The sequence below is a fragment of the Rhipicephalus sanguineus genome, chromosome 2 (genome assembly GCF_013339695.2).
Source record: "Rhipicephalus sanguineus isolate Rsan-2018 chromosome 2, BIME_Rsan_1.4, whole genome shotgun sequence".
Classification (NCBI taxonomy): domain Eukaryota; kingdom Metazoa; phylum Arthropoda; class Arachnida; order Ixodida; family Ixodidae; genus Rhipicephalus; species Rhipicephalus sanguineus.
Window position 1 is genome coordinate 63,111,283 of NC_051177.1, and position 20,821 is coordinate 63,132,103.

The 20,821-nt window shown below is 48.6% G+C and overlaps 1 protein-coding gene across 4 annotated transcripts in view; it reads right to left on the bottom strand.

The window, feature by feature from the left end:
- Positions 1 to 7,400: 7,400 nt before the first annotated feature.
- LOC119383107 (zinc transporter 2) overlaps positions 7,401 to 20,821 on the bottom strand; it is a 93,198-nt gene continuing 79,777 nt past the window's right edge. For 2 of the 4 annotated variants that reach the window (XM_037651104.2, XM_037651102.2), the window contains exons 7-9: positions 12,246 to 12,504; positions 10,308 to 10,548; positions 7,401 to 7,655 (exon numbers count right to left, since the gene is read on the bottom strand). In XM_037651104.2, coding sequence (XP_037507032.1) covers positions 7,510 to 7,655; positions 10,308 to 10,548; positions 12,246 to 12,504 — 646 coding nt within the window. In that variant the 3' untranslated portion in view covers positions 7,401 to 7,509. The remainder of the gene's footprint in view (positions 7,656 to 10,307; positions 10,549 to 12,245; positions 12,505 to 20,821) is intronic. The other 2 variants (XM_037651103.2, XM_037651105.2) reach the window with 2 other exon arrangements.

A 20,821-nucleotide genomic window follows, 5' to 3' on the forward strand; every position in this document is an offset into this window, starting at 1 on the left:
GCTGCTGCTTAAATACTGGTCCAAGGCAGGTGCCGCCGAGCAAGCTTGCGAGAGCAATTGAGCGTGTCGAATCAGTCCATTCAACAAAATTCAGCAGGCATTCGTCAATTCCCCCTCGGTGCATGTATAACCGTGTACTTGGGAGGACCTTTTTGCAAGTGTGCGGGGTATAATCGAGCGCGACTCCGAAAGCTCCGTTTGACCGTCCTTAGGCTGCGGAGATAGAAAGGGCATTTTCTGGCAACACGACCGGCCAGAAACGTTTCCGAGAAAAAAAAGAGAAAAAACAGGTGGTAGGACCATTAGATCGCAGAAGTCTTCTTCATTCTTAAAGTGGATAAGTAAGTTGCCCAGCGGTCGTTAACTTCGGATAAAGTAGGGATGGATTATCTTGGTGCTTACTAAAATGACCGCCACGTGTAAGGGCTAGCCACGAGAGGTCAAAAGCGTTTTTTTTTTCATGTGCTCTGGGATGAATAAAAAAATGTCAGTTGCCAGTTAGCGCCGGTGCCGTCGCCTCGTCTTCGGGCTCCCCGTTTCTTGTGCACATTTTTTCTTCCAATGATACCAAGAAGCCCAACATTCCAGTCTCCTCAAAAAAAAAAAGGCAATGGGGAGGAGGGGGCGGGGTAACAAAGGGAGGCTTACTCCGAAACTACGTTCAAGGAATACTAGAGCTCGCCGTTGTGGGAATACTCATTTATCGAGCAGGTGGCCTGCCCTTCCCTCTTTCACCCTCCTCTTACCAACAACACTGATACGTGTTCCCCAATGTTTAGCGGAAATATGCGTTTTCTTCATCATCAAACCAATACTGTTCATTCATTAAGTGGCAGCGCCAACCCAAGACAATGAACGAGAATGGAATGCAAGGGACCAGACAAGCGCCGACTCGTTGCTCAGTTTACTGCGGAAAGGCAGTTACATGAATATGCAAACTCTAGTAGCGCACGTGAGCAAGGCCATACAAAAAAAAAGGTATCACATTGTACAACCAATTTGCAAAATAAAGTATTTTGTCTACAAAAACCACAAAATAATCACGTGACACTGCCACAGGAAAATTCTTCGTTAGTAAGCTTTACGGCTCGCTTACGCAGTTATCTGAACGTCTCCTGATATGTAAGGCATCTGTTATATTACGTGCAATTTTGTTTCTGTAAGCAAAGAACATCTTTGAATCAGGCCAAACTGGCTCACAAATTTGACACTCTTTTGCAATGATCAGCTAAGTGTGAGTAATTAATTATTTTTGCCTGGTGGTTGTCCATGCTGTTTCAACCGGCTGTTATTATACCAGCGGTCTAAACGATGTAAACATTATCGTAAGTTGGTGGCTACATGTAAACTACATCCAGCTGAATATCTTTTGTTTTAAGACGCAGAATTTTCGTTGTTTCTTTTGTCGTTTTTTATCGCCCGCACGGCAGATTCGTTTAAAGGTATCGGGGGCATTAAAAACATTAAAGGTATCGGGGGCATTAATGCCGAAACGGCTGCTTGCGTCCGTGGAAAAAGCGATGTATACATAAGGCAGAGCAGTGATGCGTTTACGTTGCGGCTTGCGTGTCGTTTCTTACACTATTGTGCTGTGGTGCAACAGGTTTCATTATCTCAATTATTCTTTAAGCCACTCACAAGTAATGTTTTTCCGCTAATCAAGCCGCTTTGAGTGGGTTAATTTGACGTGAAAATGCTAGATGCATTTTATAAGGGCACGATTTTTAACAAAGAACAAAAAATATAATTGCAGCACGAGGCTCCAATTACGTTTTTTTATACTTTTATAATGGCCTGAGTTATGTTTAAGAAGTGATTTTATTGGTGTTAATTCATATGAGCAACAACGGTGTTTGGAGGTTAGCTGTGGTGACAAGTAAAGGAGATGTAATTCTTTATGCTGTGCAAGTTCATTTGCGAAACTAAAGTCGATGCCATTATCGCGGAACACTTTTAACGCATCAAGAACAATGCACCCTCGTACAGCTTTGACATAAATAATCAAATAATCATCTAAAAACCGAAAAACGTTTTAAGTAAACCATTTCCAATCTTTCTGTAAACTCTGGCCAAGCAAATAGCCCTGAACATTGAGGCAAACGTCGAGCCAGTACATAACCCATAATTCTGCACATACGTGGCGCTTTCGTATCTGATAAATATATATTTTACATCGGGAGCTACAATTTCAAACAATGTTTTAGCAGATCTTGTGCCATTATTTCCGAACTTGTCTTTATCATTATCATCACAGATACTCAATATGCAGCTGTTAGCTAGTGTGAAGAATCGAGTAGTAGAAGTGCATGTATAGTGAAAACACCACAACCCACTGGATTTTTTTCTCTGAAATGCCTGACGACCACTTCAGAATTCGGTATGACAAGTGGGTCGCAGATCTTTAGCCTCGAAAGCTGATTCTGAATAAAGCGTGCTATATGTTGTCGCCACGTGGTTCTTTTGTCGCCACGTGGTTCTTTGAGTAAAAGTGGCTCTAAATGGCCTTGTTTTTGCGCTTTTTGCAAGAAAATTACACTTCAAGTTCAATATGAATGTTTTCATTGGTTTATGGGGTTTAACTTCCGAAAGCGACTCAAGGTATGAGAGATGCCTTAGTGGAGAGCTTCGGATAATTTCGACCGCCTGGAGCTCTTTAATATGTGCAGAAATCGCACAGTATACGGGTCTCTAGCTGTTTAATTGCCTCCATAGAAATGCGAGCCCGGCCGTGGTTGAATCTGCGTCGTTCGGGTTAGTAGCCTTCCACCATAACCATTAAGCCATTGCGGCGGCTCTTCAAGGTGCGTATTTCTTGTTTTCTTAACCGAAGAATACAGACGTTCTGAAGTGATCAACTTAAGTAATTCCACAACGTGATGCTTAACCTTCTGCAGTCTGTCGTCTATTTTCCCTTTTTTTTTTATTGGCATCACCATGGTTTTATACAAAACATGTCATGCGACATTAATGCACAAAGCCGCCTTCTTTTTACTAGCAGTGATAATACGCCTAGAAGCGAGATCAACCTTTCGGGGCGTTGTCCATCGTCACCCCAGCTATCGCAAAATGCATCTAGCATTTTCACGTTAAATTAACAGATTCAAATAGGCTGGATTGATAAGATAATAAAAACTGCTGAACCAGAGCACTCTAGTGTAAGAAGCGATACGCAACGTAAGCGCGTCACTGTTCGCCTCATATACAGTCGGCGTCAAAAGTTTAGAGACGACTAAGTCTGCATCTGACAAACTTTGAATTTAGTGATTTGTGAGTGTATTCGGTCGAAATACACAGTACATGTTGTTAGCGCATTTTTAACACTGCGGAAATCTAAATTCAACGGTGCCTGCCAAAGCAATCGGAATATTCAGCTTTTACATATGTTTCATGGTCCACAAACTTTTGACGCTGGCTGCACATGTATACATCTCATTTTCCACGGAGTTAAGCACGCAAGCAGCCGTTTCGGCATTAACGTTTGTTTTTAATGCCCCCGATACCTTTAAACGAATCTGCCGTGCGGGCGATAAAAAAACGACAAAAGAAACAACGAAAATTGTGCGTCTTAAAACAAAAGATATTCAGCTGGATGTAGTTTACATGTAGCCACCAACTTACGATAATGTTTACATCGTTTAGACCGGCTGGTTATAATAACAGCTGGTTGAAACAGCATGGACAACCACCAGGCAAAAATAATTAATTACTCACACTTAGCTGATCATTGCAAAAGAGTGTCAAATTTGTGAGCCAGTTTGGCCTGATTCAAAGATGTTCTTTGCTTACAGAAACAAATTGCACGTAATATAACAGAAGCCTTACATATCAGGAGACGTTCAGATAACTGCGTAAGCGAGCCGTAAAGCTTACTAACGAAGAATTTTCCCGTGGCAGTGTCACGTGATTATTTGTGGTTTTTGTAGACAAAATACTTTATTTTGCAAATTGGTTGTACAATGTGATACCTTTTTTTTTGTATGGCCTTGCTCACGTGCGCTACTAGAGTTTGCATATTCATGTAACTGCCTTTCCGCAGTAAACTGAGCAACGAGTCGGCGCTTGTCTGGTCCCTTGCATTCCATTCTCGTTCATTGTCTTGGGTTGGCGCTGCCACTTAATGAATGAACAGTATTGGTTTGATGAAGAAGAAAACGCATATTTCCGCTAAACATTGGGGAACACGTATCAGTGTTGTTGGTAAGAGGAGGGTGAAAGAGGGAAGGGCAGGCCACCTGCTCGATAAATGAGTATTCCCACAACGGCGAGCTCTAGTATTCCTTGAACGTAGTTTCGGAGTAAGCCTCCCTTTGTTACCCCGCCCCCTCCTCCCCATTGCCTTTTTTTCTGGCCGGTCGTGTTGCCAGAAATGCCCTTTCTATCTCCGCAGCCTAAGGACGGTCAAACGGAGCTTTCGGAGTCGCGCTCGATTATACCCCGCGCACGTGCTCTCGGAGGCTTGCTCGGTACTTCGGCGAATATAATTCACAGCACCACTGCCTGCCTTCCTTCTTTTTTTTTTTTTTTTTGGACCAGCCGCTGAAGGTTGACTAAAAGGTAACTTGTTCTGCACGCTTTGTGGGACCACGGCCGGGCTAGACTGCACGTGCGCGCTCAAGCGCGCACGTGCAGTCTAGCCCGGCCGTGGTGGGACGAAAGATGCCAGTTTGAATGACACAGAACAGACTCCTGTCTGAGAAAAAGATGGGAGAATTTGAAGACCCCTCGCTTTGCTGAAGAGCTGATGGCCCTGGGAGTGGGGAGGAAACTTTAGCTCGCTTCCATAAAGGCAGCAGTTGCTTTAGCAAATAGTTGAGGCTTGTGCTCGTCGGTGCCTATTTGAAAGATGCAGGACGCAGAAGAAATCTTTTCTAGAAAGCCTGTTTCGCTCTTAACAAAAGCGCTGGGCTGTGTGAGGGGTGCTTCCCTAGTCTCGGATTGGGATGGACACAGCGACCACCTGAAAAAATTCTACGTTCTGAAAAATGGCCTTCGGTGAGGTGAAAAGCGGGGGGGGGGGGGGGGGGTTGGGTTGGCTTATAGCTTTGGGGGGGGGGGGGGCGATCGCCCAATCGCCCCCCCCCCCCCCTGGATCCGCCACTGACTCGCTGTGGTAAGTTATGCCGGGTGCAACATCCAGGATAAAATAATTTATTATGCCTTAGAACTTTAAGAGCGAGCTACGTCCACGTGCATTTTAGACAACCTCTTCGTTTTGTGCTGTAAGCGAAAGTAACAAGCTGGCACAACCCAACCTTCCATCCCGTATGGACTTACCACTTCGGTCAGGAGCGTAGCCAGGGGGGGGGGTTCAACCCCCCCCCCCCGAAATTTTTCAGTTTTGCTTGCGTATATATACACGCGCACATACAAACGCACGCACGAACATACATAAAGTATGGCTGAACCCCCCCCCCCCCCCCCCCGAAAAAAATTTCTGGCTACGCCCCTGACTTCGGTGCCGCAATAAGGTCATACATTAAAGGGCTAAGCGACCCGATTTGATAACCACGAAGACAGAGACAGTGATAAAAGAAAACACCTTTATATCAAGTTATTTACAACGATACATAATGTAAAGACGGCGTATATATACAATAAGATGCAGCCCCAGAAACACGGGGACGAGATGCATGTTCTTGCATTGATTTAGCAAAGTTTGCAGTGTAGTACTAACAAGTGAACAATAAACTTCCAAGACACGATCACAGTTCAGTGGTCGAAGCAATCACAACCGACTGCCGTACGCGAACCAGCGCTGTTAAGTTGATAGTAAACGCACAACGTTGCGTACACTGAACACTGAAGCTTCTTTTTTTTTTTCTGTCGGTTTCCATTGGCTTACACGTGAAAACAAACTACAGGTCTGCGATAAAGCTTCATCGCCCTAAGTAGTAACGTCATTACCGGCGCTATAAAGAGATAAAAATTTATCATAAATGCTAAACAAACGCCCCAGACTTTCAAGGCCAGCATAAAAATACGAGATGAGTTGTGATAAGGAACTCCTTCGGAGGCTTGATATCGTACCGCGTGTCTATACTCTACAAACTGTATAAGCTTGTAGAGACAATACAGGCTCGCAGTCTGACTTTTTAAAAAGTTAAGATATATGTCGCGAAAAAAATGGGATCAGATTCTCGAGCAAACCGAATGACGAGCAAGCATTTCGAACTCGATGGAAGTAACTATAATGATAATGCATCTTGCGCGCTAAATCACTCTTCGACCAGAGCCTGGAACAGCAATTTTCCGACAATGACGATTGACTGCTTAGTGCCTAAACCTTTCTGTCGTTAAGAAACACAAATACTGACAATGTACATGTTTTAAATACGCTAAGCATTGCTCCTTATTGAGAAGAAGAAAGAAGGGGAGAAGCGAATCATGTGACCAAAGCTGCCGTTTCTCGTTTTGGGTCGCACCAGAAAGCAGCGCGCAGCGTATGACTAATACTGGTAACTGCAGTGATGATTTTACTTCAGTAAACCCGCAGTAAAAAGAAAACCTGATTTAATTTTTATTTTTGTAAATGGTAGAATCCAGTGCTCACTAAACAGAAAGAAAGCTGTCGAGCGTATATGATGTTTCGTCAAATTAAGATACTTCAAGTGTCTTCAGCAAGTACATGCGGGCATAGAACTCAACGTACAACCTGATTTCGTACTTGTAACGAGCAAGCCACCCCATCTTATCATCTTGAGACGCAGCTCGGTTTTATCACACGCTAACGTGATCAGGATGACCCTTCCAGATAAATAACTAAGTACACTTATAGTAATCATAATTACTACAAAAGACAGCTAATCACTGTATTCGGCTGTTACGGCTATACACCAACGACGGGAACTAGATGAACAACCTTCGATCATATCAAAGATCTCATAACTTCTACGAGCATATCGCCTTGCTCTGTGAAGTCACTGGTCTGAACACCCCGACAAAAAAAAACAGAAAAGAAAAAAAAAACACATTCTTAACTAAAACTAATCAGGAGAGGGACACATGAGACAAGGCTATAGATGATATGTCCTGTAAAACTAGCTTTGCCTAACAACGCTAATCACACGTGTTCCTTCCGTACCCTTCATCGTGTACCACTTTCCTTTCGTTCCAGCCTTGCAGGTTTACATATTATCACCGCGTACCGATTCCTGCGATAAGTACCGTTCAGTATAGCCAACCCTTATTCGTTATCTCAGCTGCTCGCCTCAGTGTCGAGGCTAGAGTGACTGCGAGAATCTAACGGGACAACACAGATGAATTATTCAACAACGCTCAGATGAAAAAAATATATATACTAGTTAAAACTCCTAAACACTTTCACAACTGTGAACACTCTTCTGAGTCCGCACTTTCCATCTCAGCGAGAAGATGGCACTTCGAAGCGGCGCGCTTGACAATCCCGCAAGCATCGCAGCCGCAGTAACTTTGATCGCTGCCCGCAGAAGAGGCATATAAGGGGGAAGCCAGGAACGCCCAGCATTTTGGGGGGCGAGAGTAGTACGCTTTTCAGTTCCTGAGGTCGTTGCACTTGGCGCAATCGTCCATCACCTCGTGGTACTCTTCGATCTGCAGGGTCAGCTCGAAGATGTCGTAATTGGAACGGATCATGCGCGAGCACGACTTGAGCACTTGCATGGCGTCCTCGTTCGGCCCTGCACACGTGGAGACGGCAAAAATAGAGAGTTTCTTAGTTTGTCTCTTAAGCTTCTTTCCGTTTACAGTTTACCGAGTAACCGAGAATCTTGCTACAGCAATGACGCTGGCAGCGACATCTGATGATGCAGAGTCCTACCAGAGGCGCGCACAACTAATACTGATATAATAGTTGTTGGGGTTTTACGTCCCAAAACCACGATAAAGTTACGAAAGACGCCACAGTGGAGGGCTCCAGAGATTTCGACCAGCTGAGGTTCTTTCAAGGGACACTAAAGAGCAAAACGATTTTTCTCGTATTAGTAAACTACTCTTTCACGATACCAAAACCACCACGCTTGCCGCGAGAAGACGCTTAGTAACCGAGAAATCGTGCAAAAAGAAAATGTGGGTGGCGACGCCACCTTGAAGTTTCCGCACCATTCGCCGCGACGTCACATGTTTTGACGGCGCTGTTACGACCGTCCCCAGCATTGGGGTTCTTTCAACGTTTGCGAACCCGTCAAGGAGATCGTCGACGCATTCCAGGGGCAGCATGCACTTGAGACGACCTCGCAGGCAAGCGAGAACAAAGGTCAACATACCGGTCTTGCGCCCAGAGGACCGAGTAGTCGTCGACCCCTCCCCATCTCCCCATTCAGGCTCTTCCCCCTCGCCGGGAGAATTCTGGAATCTGCCGTGTGCAAGGTCTTGGTGCCGTGAGCTCGTGACCGTATTTGGGCATCGTTTGAGGTTTTGTGACCATATTTGGGCATCGTGTTAGTTTGTGCCCTCTCCATGTGTGGTGTCTTTCCCCTCCCTCGTGGGCAAGGCGCCGAGACGACCGCATTGGCTGAAGACGCGGACAATGCGCCCAGGGTTGGCAACGCGGCGCTATAAAAGGCCGAAGACGTATGTGTCTCTTGTACCTTGTTACTTGTCACTCGTCACTTGTCTCTTGATCACTTGATCATTTCTACCATGTAAATAAATCTCTGTCATTCGTACGAGCGCCTCTTCTCTCGCATTTGGCGGGACGAAGGGTCCGATGACGGAGGCCAGCTACCAATGATGAGACCCGCAGGACCCGGAGTCCCAACAGCGCACACTTGGGGCTGCGTAGTCCCTTAACGGTAAAAATAAACTACACTGTCCTCTGAGAGAGCCATAGAGTTAACATACCAAGTTTGAGGAAATTTTGTTGAGCCAATGGCGCCAAAATACAATCAGCTAATACTGCAGTGAGCTACTTGTTAAGCTTTAGTACTGGTGTAATGTTCGGCAGTGAGAATCGTCAATCAGCAGAAATTTTCTGGTTTACATCGACAAGAAGACTAATGCATCATGAAAAAATGTTCCGTAAACATCGTAGTTGGAGAACATGCCCCAAGACTTCGCTATACCACCTTTGGTATTGCCTTACACGGCTCTGGAAACTCCGCATTCCGCAAACGGCATGAAGTTATCGAATGAGCTTTCTATGTAGAGTGTGCGTTTTCGGGGCTAAGCTAGCAGCCTCTGAAACATTATTTACAAACTTAACAGGTCCACTTTACTTAATTATTTAATGGTGAACCTCATGCACGTTTAAAAAAAAAAAAAGAGGGACACAAACCGCAAGCAAATGCAAGTACAGACGCAATCAGCCATGATGAGTATAGCACAAGGAGATGCTATTATGAGACAGGTCGCAGTGAAAGCTGAAAATGTTCATATGTAAAATATTAGTATCTTTATTGACTGTCTCACATCTACGGGGCATAGCACTCCCGAAATAACGCAGGAGACATGACACATGCCTTAGATTTGATGTGGTCTGTTTAATTGGACTGGAAGCTCAGAAAACGAGTTACACTTTCTTTTTCTTATTTATCCGTCCCTATTGCAACGCGACCTTCGCGAACGCAGGGTCGAGATAGTCCCACTACATAAACCTCATTAACAAAAATTAGATGCCAAGCCACCAGAATAGGTTAATTACCTCATTGCTTATCAGTTTTTTTTTACTCTTCTTTATGAATAACAGTGCGGAAAATGTAGAAAGAGTACGAAAATGAATATTTTTTATGGCCTCCACTTGGCTACTCGCATGCAGAGCTACACAGGCAAAGCTAAAGCACGAGTCCGCTATATCAGTAGTCGGTCGCAACCTAAAAATAAACATAAGCTCCACCCACAGCCATGGGCCTTCCACGCAAGCCGAACTCGCATAGGTGCTCCATCGAATTGCAATTGCTTATTTTCGTGACGTCATGCGCTCCCGAATGCGCAAGGCAGTTAAAGTTTTCCGTACAGGTATAAGTTTTTGTGGCTGAATTTGAATACAAGATTTCAGCGTCCCGACAACATTAATCAATTATCCTGACATCAGTACTCAGATAAATATAACTTATAGTTAGAAGCGATGAAATTTATTTTCCAGTATGCCTAGTCTTTACATTAGCATACAGAGAGCGCTTCTAACGAAAGCTAGCTGGTACGATTCTGTTAAAAGGTGAAGGGCCGATAAGCCGCAGTTTTGTATGTGTGTGTGTGTGTACGTGTGTAAGGGGGGGGGGGGGAGGGAGAGGCTTACATTCGTTGTCAGGCTGTAACCAACTGCATAATCAACGTAACACCGGAACTTTGCGTCACGCCAGTCGGTCGAATAGGCACACGTTATATATACTCACGGATGACAATGTGCGCGGAGAGCGCGATTTTGTCCATGGAGAGGGCCCATATGCGCAGGTTGTGCACCATGTGCACTCCGGGCTGCTGCGCGAGGAGCGTGAGCACCTGGCGGAAGTCGATGCTGCTCGGCTTGCCTTCCATCAGCACGGTCAGGGCTTCGCGCAGGATGGCCATCGTGGACAACAGCACCAGCACCGAAAACAGGAAGGTGCACAGAGGGTCCGCGATGCGGTACTCGGGCTGCGCGTAAACGTGTCGAAGCTGTTTGCTTATAATAGTCGAGAGCGAAGCGGTAATCAGATCGGGGTCAAAAAACACATTGTCGCCAAAAAAAGCATCATTCGAATGACGGCTGTTTGGTTTGTACGAACTTCATTTTGAAACTTCATGCGAGTTTTCCCAGTTGTCTTATCAAAGTACAACCGGATGTGCCATGATTCGTGATGGTACGAACGCGCAGGTGCGATCCACTCTTAAATGATGCGCAATAAAGTGATAAAGGGAGCACAGGTGTCACTTTCTCTCTATTAGCAAGGGAACATACGTCCAGCTTTACGGAACGTGTTTGGCAGTTTATGGCACCGGTACCTCTCCGTGCCCTATTTACTGCAGAACGTTAACGAGTACTTGCACAGAAATAGCCAACTGCAAACCGAAAGCCGCGTATTAGAACGTTTCTTCAAACAGTGAACCGCATTGTACCAATTCGTGTTTAGCGCGTATTGGTGCTAGGTATATGTGTAGTGTGATTACGGCGGATAAAGGAACGCAATGCAGCGGCGTGCCTTTTGTGCCTTTGTTGTACTGGGCCGTTGCATTTTCCCGTGTTCGCTGCTGTAAGCACTATTCGTGTTGTCGGACCAATAAAAGGTTTATCCCTTTTCTTTCAATCGGTAAAATTGGCGACGGATACCTAGCTCTCCTAAAGCCCTTAATTTTAACTGCGCTACAGATGGAAATTTTAACAGACACTGTATAAGCCGTTCTGAAGGTGTTCATGCAGGCAATGGTAATATTTGGCATTCTTGGTAATAATTTTATGTGTCAGTGTGGCCCGTACAACAATAATCTGCAGCACAGAAATCGTTTACGGCGTACTATACAGCAGGCACGTAGCCAGGATTTTTTTTCGGGGGGGGGGGGGGGGGGGGGCCCCAAGGCCTAATTGTTCGAAAGTATTTCCATGGCTAATATAAAACAAAGGTGGCCCGGGAAAATAGAAGGCCGGACGAATTTCGGGGGGGGGGGGGGCTGCCCCCCCCCCCTTGCCTACGTGCCTGCTATGCAGTGTTAGTGAAGAGCAGTGAAGGACAGCTGTACGATGAAAAACATGAAATATCTTGCAGTTTCAAGGTGACCAATTTAGGAGAAGAATAGTGAACCGTTCCAGTGTCGGTGCATATTCATATGTGGAGGTTATCTACAGGTAACTCTCATTGTAAGCTCTCAGTTTCAATGGTATTCAAGTTGTGGCTGCACGCGGAAGCACCGCTTAGTCGATGCGCAGTTTATAACTTGCAAATAACACAGATACCGAACGGGAGCCCTACAACTTAACAAAATTAAGTAGCACAGCTTGAGGACGCGCACAGAGCTCAGAAAATAAGCCACTTTAAAATTTATTTTCGTTTTATTGTAGTCAACGCCTGCAAACCAACAGCTGGCCTGGTGGAAATAAAGCGTATGTTAATAGGGACCGCGGCAATATCTCAGTAAGGTTTATTGTCGACAGCTTTTCGTTAGTGTTGTCCTCCTATACTGCCGAAATTCGCACGTTATGGGGTATGCATTCAAAAACATGTCAATCTTCAAACCGACACGCTGTTACCGTATGCTGTTTGGCATCACCGAATCTGCAGAACGCGGGAGCAACTCGCCCAAGCAGCCGTTTAAACAAATCACTACTACTACGGGGCTCATACATCGTGATCACTCACCCTGAAGAAGATGATGAGTGCCGCCACGAAGACGCCCAGGCTCTGCAGGAAGTCGCCGATGACGTGGATGAGTGCGGCGCGGACGTTGATGTTGCCCGATCCGCGCGCCGTGCTGCTGTGGGGACGCGAGCCGCCGTTCTCGATGACTGCGACGCCGTTCGAGGGGTCCTTCAGGTGCGCGTCCTCATCGTCGCCCGCGTGATGCGTCCCGTGCGAGTGGCCGTGTGGCACGCCACCCACTTGCAGCGCCACGCCCATTCTGCGGCGGTAGACCGATAGGCCAGGGATGCATTAAAGAGACACTAAAGGCAAATAATAGGTCGACGTAGATTATTGAATTAGCGTTCCAGAAACCTCGTAGTGCTTGTTTCGTGCCTAGGAAATGCTTAGTTTGAAAGAAATTCACGTTTTACTGGCACGCGTACCGTTAGCACAATTCAAACTGCCCCCCCCCCCTACAATTTTCTAGGAGGGGCTCGGCCCCCCCTCGGCAAGTCAACTGTAGCACTGCGGCACCCATTTGACAGGCACTGGAGTTGATTTTTTTTTATGCAGTAGTGCTTTGTGGAGGTGAATTATAGCTCTCCAATCTTTTGAATAATGATTTAATCGCAATTAGGTTGATGAGACATCAAAAAAGAAAAAGAAACAAAGAAACAGCTTTCATCGTACTGCTGGATGCAATTGCCCGAGATGCTGCACACCATGGGTCACCATCATGTTCGACTGAGCTTCTTGGCACAACACACTTTTCAACGAGTCGCCTGTGCGTGAGGCCTGTTCGTCAATCAGTGAAAGTTCGTTCTTTACGTCAACAGTCAATCTTCATTCGTTTAGTTGTGTATTACGGGTCTGTTGCAATGCGAAAGACGCATTTATTTTGCCTACTTTTTTAGGCAAGTACGTGTAAAAAGATGGCTGATCCCTCCGTCATAGAAATCGGTATGACACGAAAGTTAAACGTGTCGTCACAGAAGTAGTTGATTGTTCATAGTGCATTGGTATATGAGAGCTTGTATAATGTCTCTTTGTTGTTTGGCAGATATAGCACTGCTTGATGTGGACGCACCCACGTTAGAGCCCAATGGCACATATCCGTACCGAGGACTAACGCCCATGATCACGATTTAACCCTTGCGGTAGCTGAAGTTGTCAAGATATACCTGGATACCGCATATGGTGAATCCCGCGCAAAGATGGCACCAACAAGCGCAGAGTAAACACTGATACTCGACATGCACTCCTTCAAAGCGTCGTGAAACGCGAATAGAAACGCGACGGGCGTCGTGTCTTCCCTCTAGCCTGGCCGTTAATTCTCACAGGCGAACGGGGAACGTGGTACGACAGCCAGGGCCCGGCGCCAGGGCCCGGCGAGCGTCGGAGAGCTATTTTTCGATATGGATAGATGCTATGAGCGAGGATGTACGAGGCTTGGGCTAAAGCCGCCACATCGCGGTGCGTGAAAGCGTTGACGAAATTACAATTCTCCTATCGGAAACGCGCCGAATGGGATGGTTGCAGCAACGGATCGTTGCCGGAGCTAATTGCGGCGGCAACGAAGATTTTTTTTTTTTTTTTTGAGCCTGGTGGCACACATGTCACCGCCCCGTTATAAAGGGCACGCTCATAGCATCTATCCAAAAGCACTGTGAGAGGAAAATGTGAAAGATAAAAAGCGCGTTCATGTATCCTCCTGTATGTGTTTGGCGGTGGCTCAGTGGGCTAGACGCCCGCCAGCCATCGTCGCTGACCGAGAGGTCATGGGTTCGACTCCTGTCAACGGCACGTTTTCTTAGCAGTTTTTCTTTGCCATCTGATGGCGTTAATTTTGCTGACGTATTTACGTGTCGGAAATACGTCATGAAAGTCTTGGTGGACCCCTGCATAAAACACTTTCGTGTTAAAATAAAGTATAGCATTGTCGGGCCTGAGGTTCTCAGTGCAGTGAGCGAACGACTTATTTGGTTTGAGTTCGCATATCGTTATCCTTTCACACCCCAAGTTAGTTTTGAAAATTATTTCTAAAATGCACTCTTTTTAGTGGTTGATTGGATTGGCACAGTGAGCAAACACGTGAAATAGACTCCGAATGATATATTTCGTTGTGTAACATTCAAAAGCATTCGTTCAATTTTCGAGACAATTGGCTTCACTACACTGTGATTGTACCAAACACAACCTAATTCTGGGGCCTGCGAGAATTGTGACGAAACTGACTTTCGCCCAGAATAACACACAAGCGCGCGCGCACACACACACACACACCCATATATATATATTATAAAGTTGTTTATTGGCGGACACTCGGCGAAGATGAACGACAGCGACAGTCAAGGCGGGGCCGACTCTGCGCGAGCTGCGCTCTGTCCGAAGAGGGCAACCCACTAGAAGGGGCCGGAGAGGACGACCCACTTCAGAGTTCCAATAAGCTTCGCTACAATTACTCCGGGGGCGAAAAGGGAGCCGCCTGGCGACCTAACAACTTGTCACAATGAGCGGGTCATGGTACGCCTTGAGGCGCTCCACGTTTACAATGTCGCGCCCTCGACGGCGCATGTCCGAGGATGGATCGATTGGTTCGATCAGATAGTTTACAGGGGATGTGCGTTCAACAACACGGTAGGGGCCTTCGTATTTCGGCAGTAGTTTTGAAGAGAGGCCAGGTGCAGTGGTAGGGATCGAGAGCCATACGAGCGCTCCAGGGAGGAACGTCGGCTCAGAAGTGATTCTGTCACCGCTAATGCTCCTCTGCCGCTCTTGGTCCTGCGTAGTGAAGGTCTTGGCAAGTTCGCGACATTCTTCAGCAAGTCGGGCGGTAGCAGAAATCGGCGCACACTCAGACCGATCCGGCTTGTATGGAAGGATTGTGTCGATTGTGTGCGAGGGGTGCCTGCCATACAATAAGAAAAAAGGAGAAAAACCAGTGGTGCTCTGAGCGGCGGTATTGTAGGCGTAGGTGACGAAGGGCAGAATGGCATCCCAGTTGGTGTGATCGGCGGCTACGTACATGGAGAGCATGTCGCCGAGCGTACGGTTAAAGCGTTCGGTGAGGCCATTCGTCTGTGGGTGGTAAGCAGTAGTTTTGCGGTGAACAACGTTGCACTCTTTTAGAATGGCTTCGACGACTTCCGACAAGAAGACACGGCCTCGATCGCTGAGTAGCTCCTGAGGTGGACCGTGACGTAGCATGAATCGGTGGAGCAGGAAGGAGGCCACATCGCGCGCTGTAGCCGCTGGGAGGGCGGCAGTTTCGGCGTATCGCGTGAGGTGGTCTACAGCGACGATGGCCCAGCGGTTACCAGCAGACGTCAGAGGAAGTGGTCCATACAAATCGATGCCAACACGCCCAAACGGCCGGTCAGGGCAAGGTAGAGGTTGCAGACCTGCCGGCGACAGGTGCGTTGAAGTTTTGCGGCGCTGACAATCGATGCAGGAGCGAACGAACTTCTGCACGTAGCGGTACATCCCTCGCCAAAAGTACCGTTGGCGGATGCGGTGGTAAGTTTTCGATACCCCAGAATGCGCACACTGCGGATCAGCGTGGAACGATTCGCATGTCAGAACGCAGACTTCGGGGTATTACTAGTAGCCACTGGCGGCCGTCGCCGCTGTAATTGCGTCGGTGGAGGAGGTCGTCGCGAACGGCGAAATGGTGGGCTTGACGACGCAACGCGCGAGTGGATGGTGTTGCCGATGGATCAGTCAGCAAGTCCATCAGTGAGGCAATCCAGCGATCCTTGCGCTGTTCGGTAGCGATTGTCTGAATGTCGATGGAAGAAACGGCAAGGGGAGACACTGAGCCGTGGGCATTGTCGTCAGGCAAGGGAGAGCGCGACAGGGCGTCGGCGTCAGCATGCTGGCGTCCGTTGCGGTACAGTACGCGGATGTCGTAGTCTTGCAGGCGAAGTGCCCAACGGGCGAGACGGCCTGAGGGATCTTTCAATGACGACAACCAGCACAGCGCATGATGGTCGGTGACGACATCAAACGGGCGACCATACAAATAAGGTCGGAACTTCGTAAGGGCCCAGATGATGGCCAGACATTCTTTCTCCGTGACGGTGTAATTGGTCTCGGCTTTAGTAAGCGTGCGACTTGCATATGCCACGACATATTCCGGGAACCCAGGTTTACGCTGTGCAAGGACAGCGCCGAGGCCAACACCGCTGGCGTCCGTGTGTACCTCTGTAGGGGCCGTAGGGTCGTAGTGGCGTAGTATTGGAGGAGACGTCAACAAACGACGGAGCTTCGCGAAAGCGGCGTCGCACTCTGACGACCACGTATTGAGAGGCCCGTTGCTGCCAAGGAGCTTTGTCAGAGGCGATATGATAGTCGCGAAGTTTCGTATGAAGCGTCGAAAGTAGGAGCATAGTCCTACAAAACTGCGCAGTTCTTTGACGGACGTAGGTTTGGGGTACTCTGTCACGGCCCGAAGCTTGGCTGGATCGGGGAGAATTCCGTCCTTGGACACGACGTAGCCTAGTATTGTCAGCTGCCGTGCTGCAAATCGGCACTTCTTTAGGTTCAGTTGTAGCCCGGCGTCGCTCAAACGCGTCAAAACAAGTCTGAGGCGTTGAAGATGCGTGGAGAAGTCCGGGGCGAAAACGACGACGTCGTCGAGGTAGCACAGGCACCTGTGCCATTTCAAGTTGCGCAGAACGGAATCCATCATGCGCTCAAAGGTCGCGGGCGCATTACACAGCCCAAACGGCATGACGTTGAATTCGTACAAGCCGTCGGGTGTGACAAACGCTGTCTTCGGTCGAGCGTCATCAGCCATGGGGACTTGCCAGTACCCTGAGCGCAAATCGAGCGACGAAAAGAATTCTGCTCCTTGCAGGCTGTCAATGGCGTCGTCTATGCGAGGGAGGGGATAAACGTCCTTACGGGTGATCTTATTGAGTCAGCGGTAGTCCACGCAGAACCGCACAGAGCCGTCCTTCTTCGCAACGAGAACGACAGGGGACGCCCACGGGCTGTTTGAGGGTCGAATAACATCGCGGCGAAGCATGTCTTCGACTTGCTCGTTAATTACACGACGCTCTGCTGGAGATACGCGATATGGACGTTGCCGCAGCGGTGGTTGGGCGCCAGTGTCGATGTGATGCGTGACAGCAGTCGTGCGGCCGAGAGAAGTTTGCGCGACATCGAACGAAGAACGAAATTCTTCCAACAGGCAGAGAAGCTGGGAACGCTGGACCGACGTAAGGTTGTCAGCAATTGAGGAAGCAAATACATCAGCGGGTGACGAGTCAGATGTGGAAACAGCACTGAGCGTACGGGAGCTGGCACAGTGCGTGTCACCCGGTGCGTCCATAACTTGTGCGTCTTCGAGGGCCTCCGCTCGGCCGAGACATTCCCCTCGCACCAACCTAACAATGTACGGGGATGGGTTCGTAACGAAAATATCGGTGTCGCCCTGAGTGACTTGCACGGTCGCAAATGGCACCAGCAAACCTTTCCTGGTGAAAACGCGGTCAGAGGGGGAAAGAAGTGCAACGGTGTCGGAGAGACCGGTGCAATAGACGGACACAGCCGTTGACGAGTTTGCAGGAACTGTGGTGTCGTCTTTGACGAGTACTTTGGTCGCAGCCGATGGACTGTTCGCCGGCGTCAAATTGGAGAATGGTGAGAGCTCTATTTCGGCTGGTGCGCAACGAATTACGGCGTCGTGGCGAGCGAGAAAATCCCAACCCAGGATGACGTCGTGAGAGCATGAAGAAATTATGATGAATTCGACGGCGTACAGAGCGTCCTGAATGATGACACGGGCTGTACACACCGCTGTCGGGTGAATGCTTTGGGCGCTGGCTGTACGGAGGGAGAGCCCGGAAAGCGGCGTCGTCACTTTTCGTAGTAGTCGGCTAAATTTAGCGTCCATAACGGATACGGCAGCTCCAGTGTCCACAAGGGCCAATGTGCGCACGCCATCTACAAACACGTCTACTACGTTCGATGGGCTTTGCTGAGGGCTTTGGCAGTTCGATAGCGTCGCAGCCCTTGCCTCTTGGACTGCGACGACTAGTTTTCCTGGTCTCAGGCGACCGGACGAGGCCGCATCGGTGACAGTGAGCGGCGTCTTGGGGATGGCGAACGGCGGGTAGATGGAGACGGGCGTGAAGTCGGTGACATAGGCGGCGGCGGCTCGTAATATGGACGGCTGTACTGGCTGGTGACGGTCGATCCGACTCGAGGCGGCTGCATGCGATTGCAATAGCGGGCGACGTGACCGGCGCAACCGCACGCAAAGCAGATGGGGCGGTTGTCGGAAGTGCGCCATCGGCTTGCCGGGCTAGGTCCCATCCATGTCGCAGGACGCGAGGGACGGGGTGGCTGCTGGTATGACTGCATGGTGGGCTGCAGTCGTGGCGTATGGATGACGTCGGCGTACGCAGCCGGCACTCTCTCTTCGAAGGCCTGAGGCCTGGGGACGGCTCCGGCGTAAGTAAGTGGGGGAACCACAGGGATCGCTGGAGGCGGCCTGGCTACAACTTGCGCGTAACTGAGCGGCGCAGTCGGCCGAGGAGGTTGGTGGTATTCCGGCATGACCTCCGCGATTTCATGCTCAATAGCCCGGCGTAGGGGAGGCAGCAGTGGGGTCGACGGCTGTTCAACAGGCTGCGGGTGAGCGAAGGCCAGTAGAGAGAACTGGCGTGCAATCTCCTCGCGCACGAAGGACTTGATTTCGGCGAGCAAGCCGGAGTGGTCCGAAATAGCCGACATGCCAGCGAGGTCGGCGTCGCGCGATGGAGGTCGACGCGTCATCAGCCGCTGCCGGCGCAGCTCCTCGTAGCTTTGGCACAGTGTGATGACCTCAGCCACAGTGCAAGGGTTTTTGGCGAGTAGCATGGTGAAGGCATCGTCGTCGATGCCTTTCATGATGTTCCGGATCTTCTCAGCTTCAGACATGGTCGAGTTGGCTTTCTTGCACAAGTCCAGGACGTCTTCAATGTAACTCGTGAAAGACTCGCCGGACTGCTGGGCTCGTTCCCGTAAGCGCTGTTCAGCTTGCAGCTTACGAACCGCAGGGCGGCCAAACACGTCGACGATGGCGGTCTTGAAAGCGGACCACGTAGCGAAATCGGATGCGTGGTTGTTGTACCATAGGCTTGCGACACCCGCGAGGTAGAAAACCAAGTTGCTCAGTTTTCCTGTCTCGTCCCATTTATTGGGTACGCTGACACGCTCGTAAATCGCGAGCCAGTCCTCGACGTCGGTGCCATCCGCGCCGGTGAAAACAGGAGGGTCGCGGATGCGGGGGACACCGGGACAGGATGTCGGTGCAGGGGGAGGCGTTTGCTGGGCGGCATCTTGAGTCATGGTAGAGGGCACGGCACGGGATCGAAGCTCCAAGGGCATTGAATGCTGACCGTAGTTGTTTGAGGGGCACAGCACTCTCCACCAAATTATAAAGATGTTTATTGGCGGACACTCGGCGAAGATGAACGACAGCGACAGTCAAGGCGGGGCCGACTCTGCGCGAGCTGCGCTCTGTCCGAAGAGGGCAACCCACTAGAAGGGGCCGGAGAGGACGACCCACTTCAGAGTTCCAATAAGCTTCGCTACAATATATATATATATATATATATATATATATATATATATATATATATATATATATATATATATAAAGTGTCTTCGGTTGCCGTAAAATAATTAGGAAAAAGGTATACGCTGCTAAAAAACTGTTTATTTGTCGACGTTTCGATCGGAGACCGATCTTCTTCAGGATCCTGATGTATATATATATATATATATATATATATATAGAGAGAGAGAGAGAGAGAGAGAGATAGGTTGCCGGTCTATGAGGGCCCCCCCTCCGATGGAGACTAAGTCGACTAAAATGTCTTTTCCTGCCGTGGTTGGTTTGAGTGCTTGTGATTGATTGCTATAAGGCCCTACTACGTCATCTGGCTTGTGGTCCAGAATGCCCCACTGGTGGCGCAAATCGTGCCCTACATTTACCTTAATTTCCCGATTGCTAGAACGCTTGTGTGTATAATATTGACGTTTTAGATGTCCTGAAGCATTGGCCTTTCACTCTGACATAAATTGTTATTTGCCTTTAGTGTCCCTTTAGGCACATGGTTGTGGTAGTATTTACTTGACTAAATGTCAACAGTCCCGCGCCTCACGGTGGCTCCACGGGGGAAGCCACTCTTTCGGCCCTGTAAACGATGGCTAATTGTTTCTGCCGTTCGAGGGATATCACGATTTCATTCCATGTCGCTTTTCAGGAAGCTGGACATGCTATTCTGGAAATCGTCGGATTTGTTGAACTTGACTCGGTAGCACAGATTGTTCCAAAGGGCTTCCACGCGCAACCTCTGAGATTGGTTCGAAATGCCACCACTGCATAATTTAACGATGTGGCGGAACTCGACGATGTTCAGAATAGCACCCACAGAGCGTATGCTATAAATAAACTGGGGAGTGTGCTACTGGAGTAGAGGGGCCGAGTTACCCTGCAAAGAGTAATTTACTCTCACGAAATCCCGGATGGAGTGAAATTCATTGTTCACTCCGCAAGAAGCGATAGTGAAATGTTCTGTATACTCCGTCCTTCTGAACAA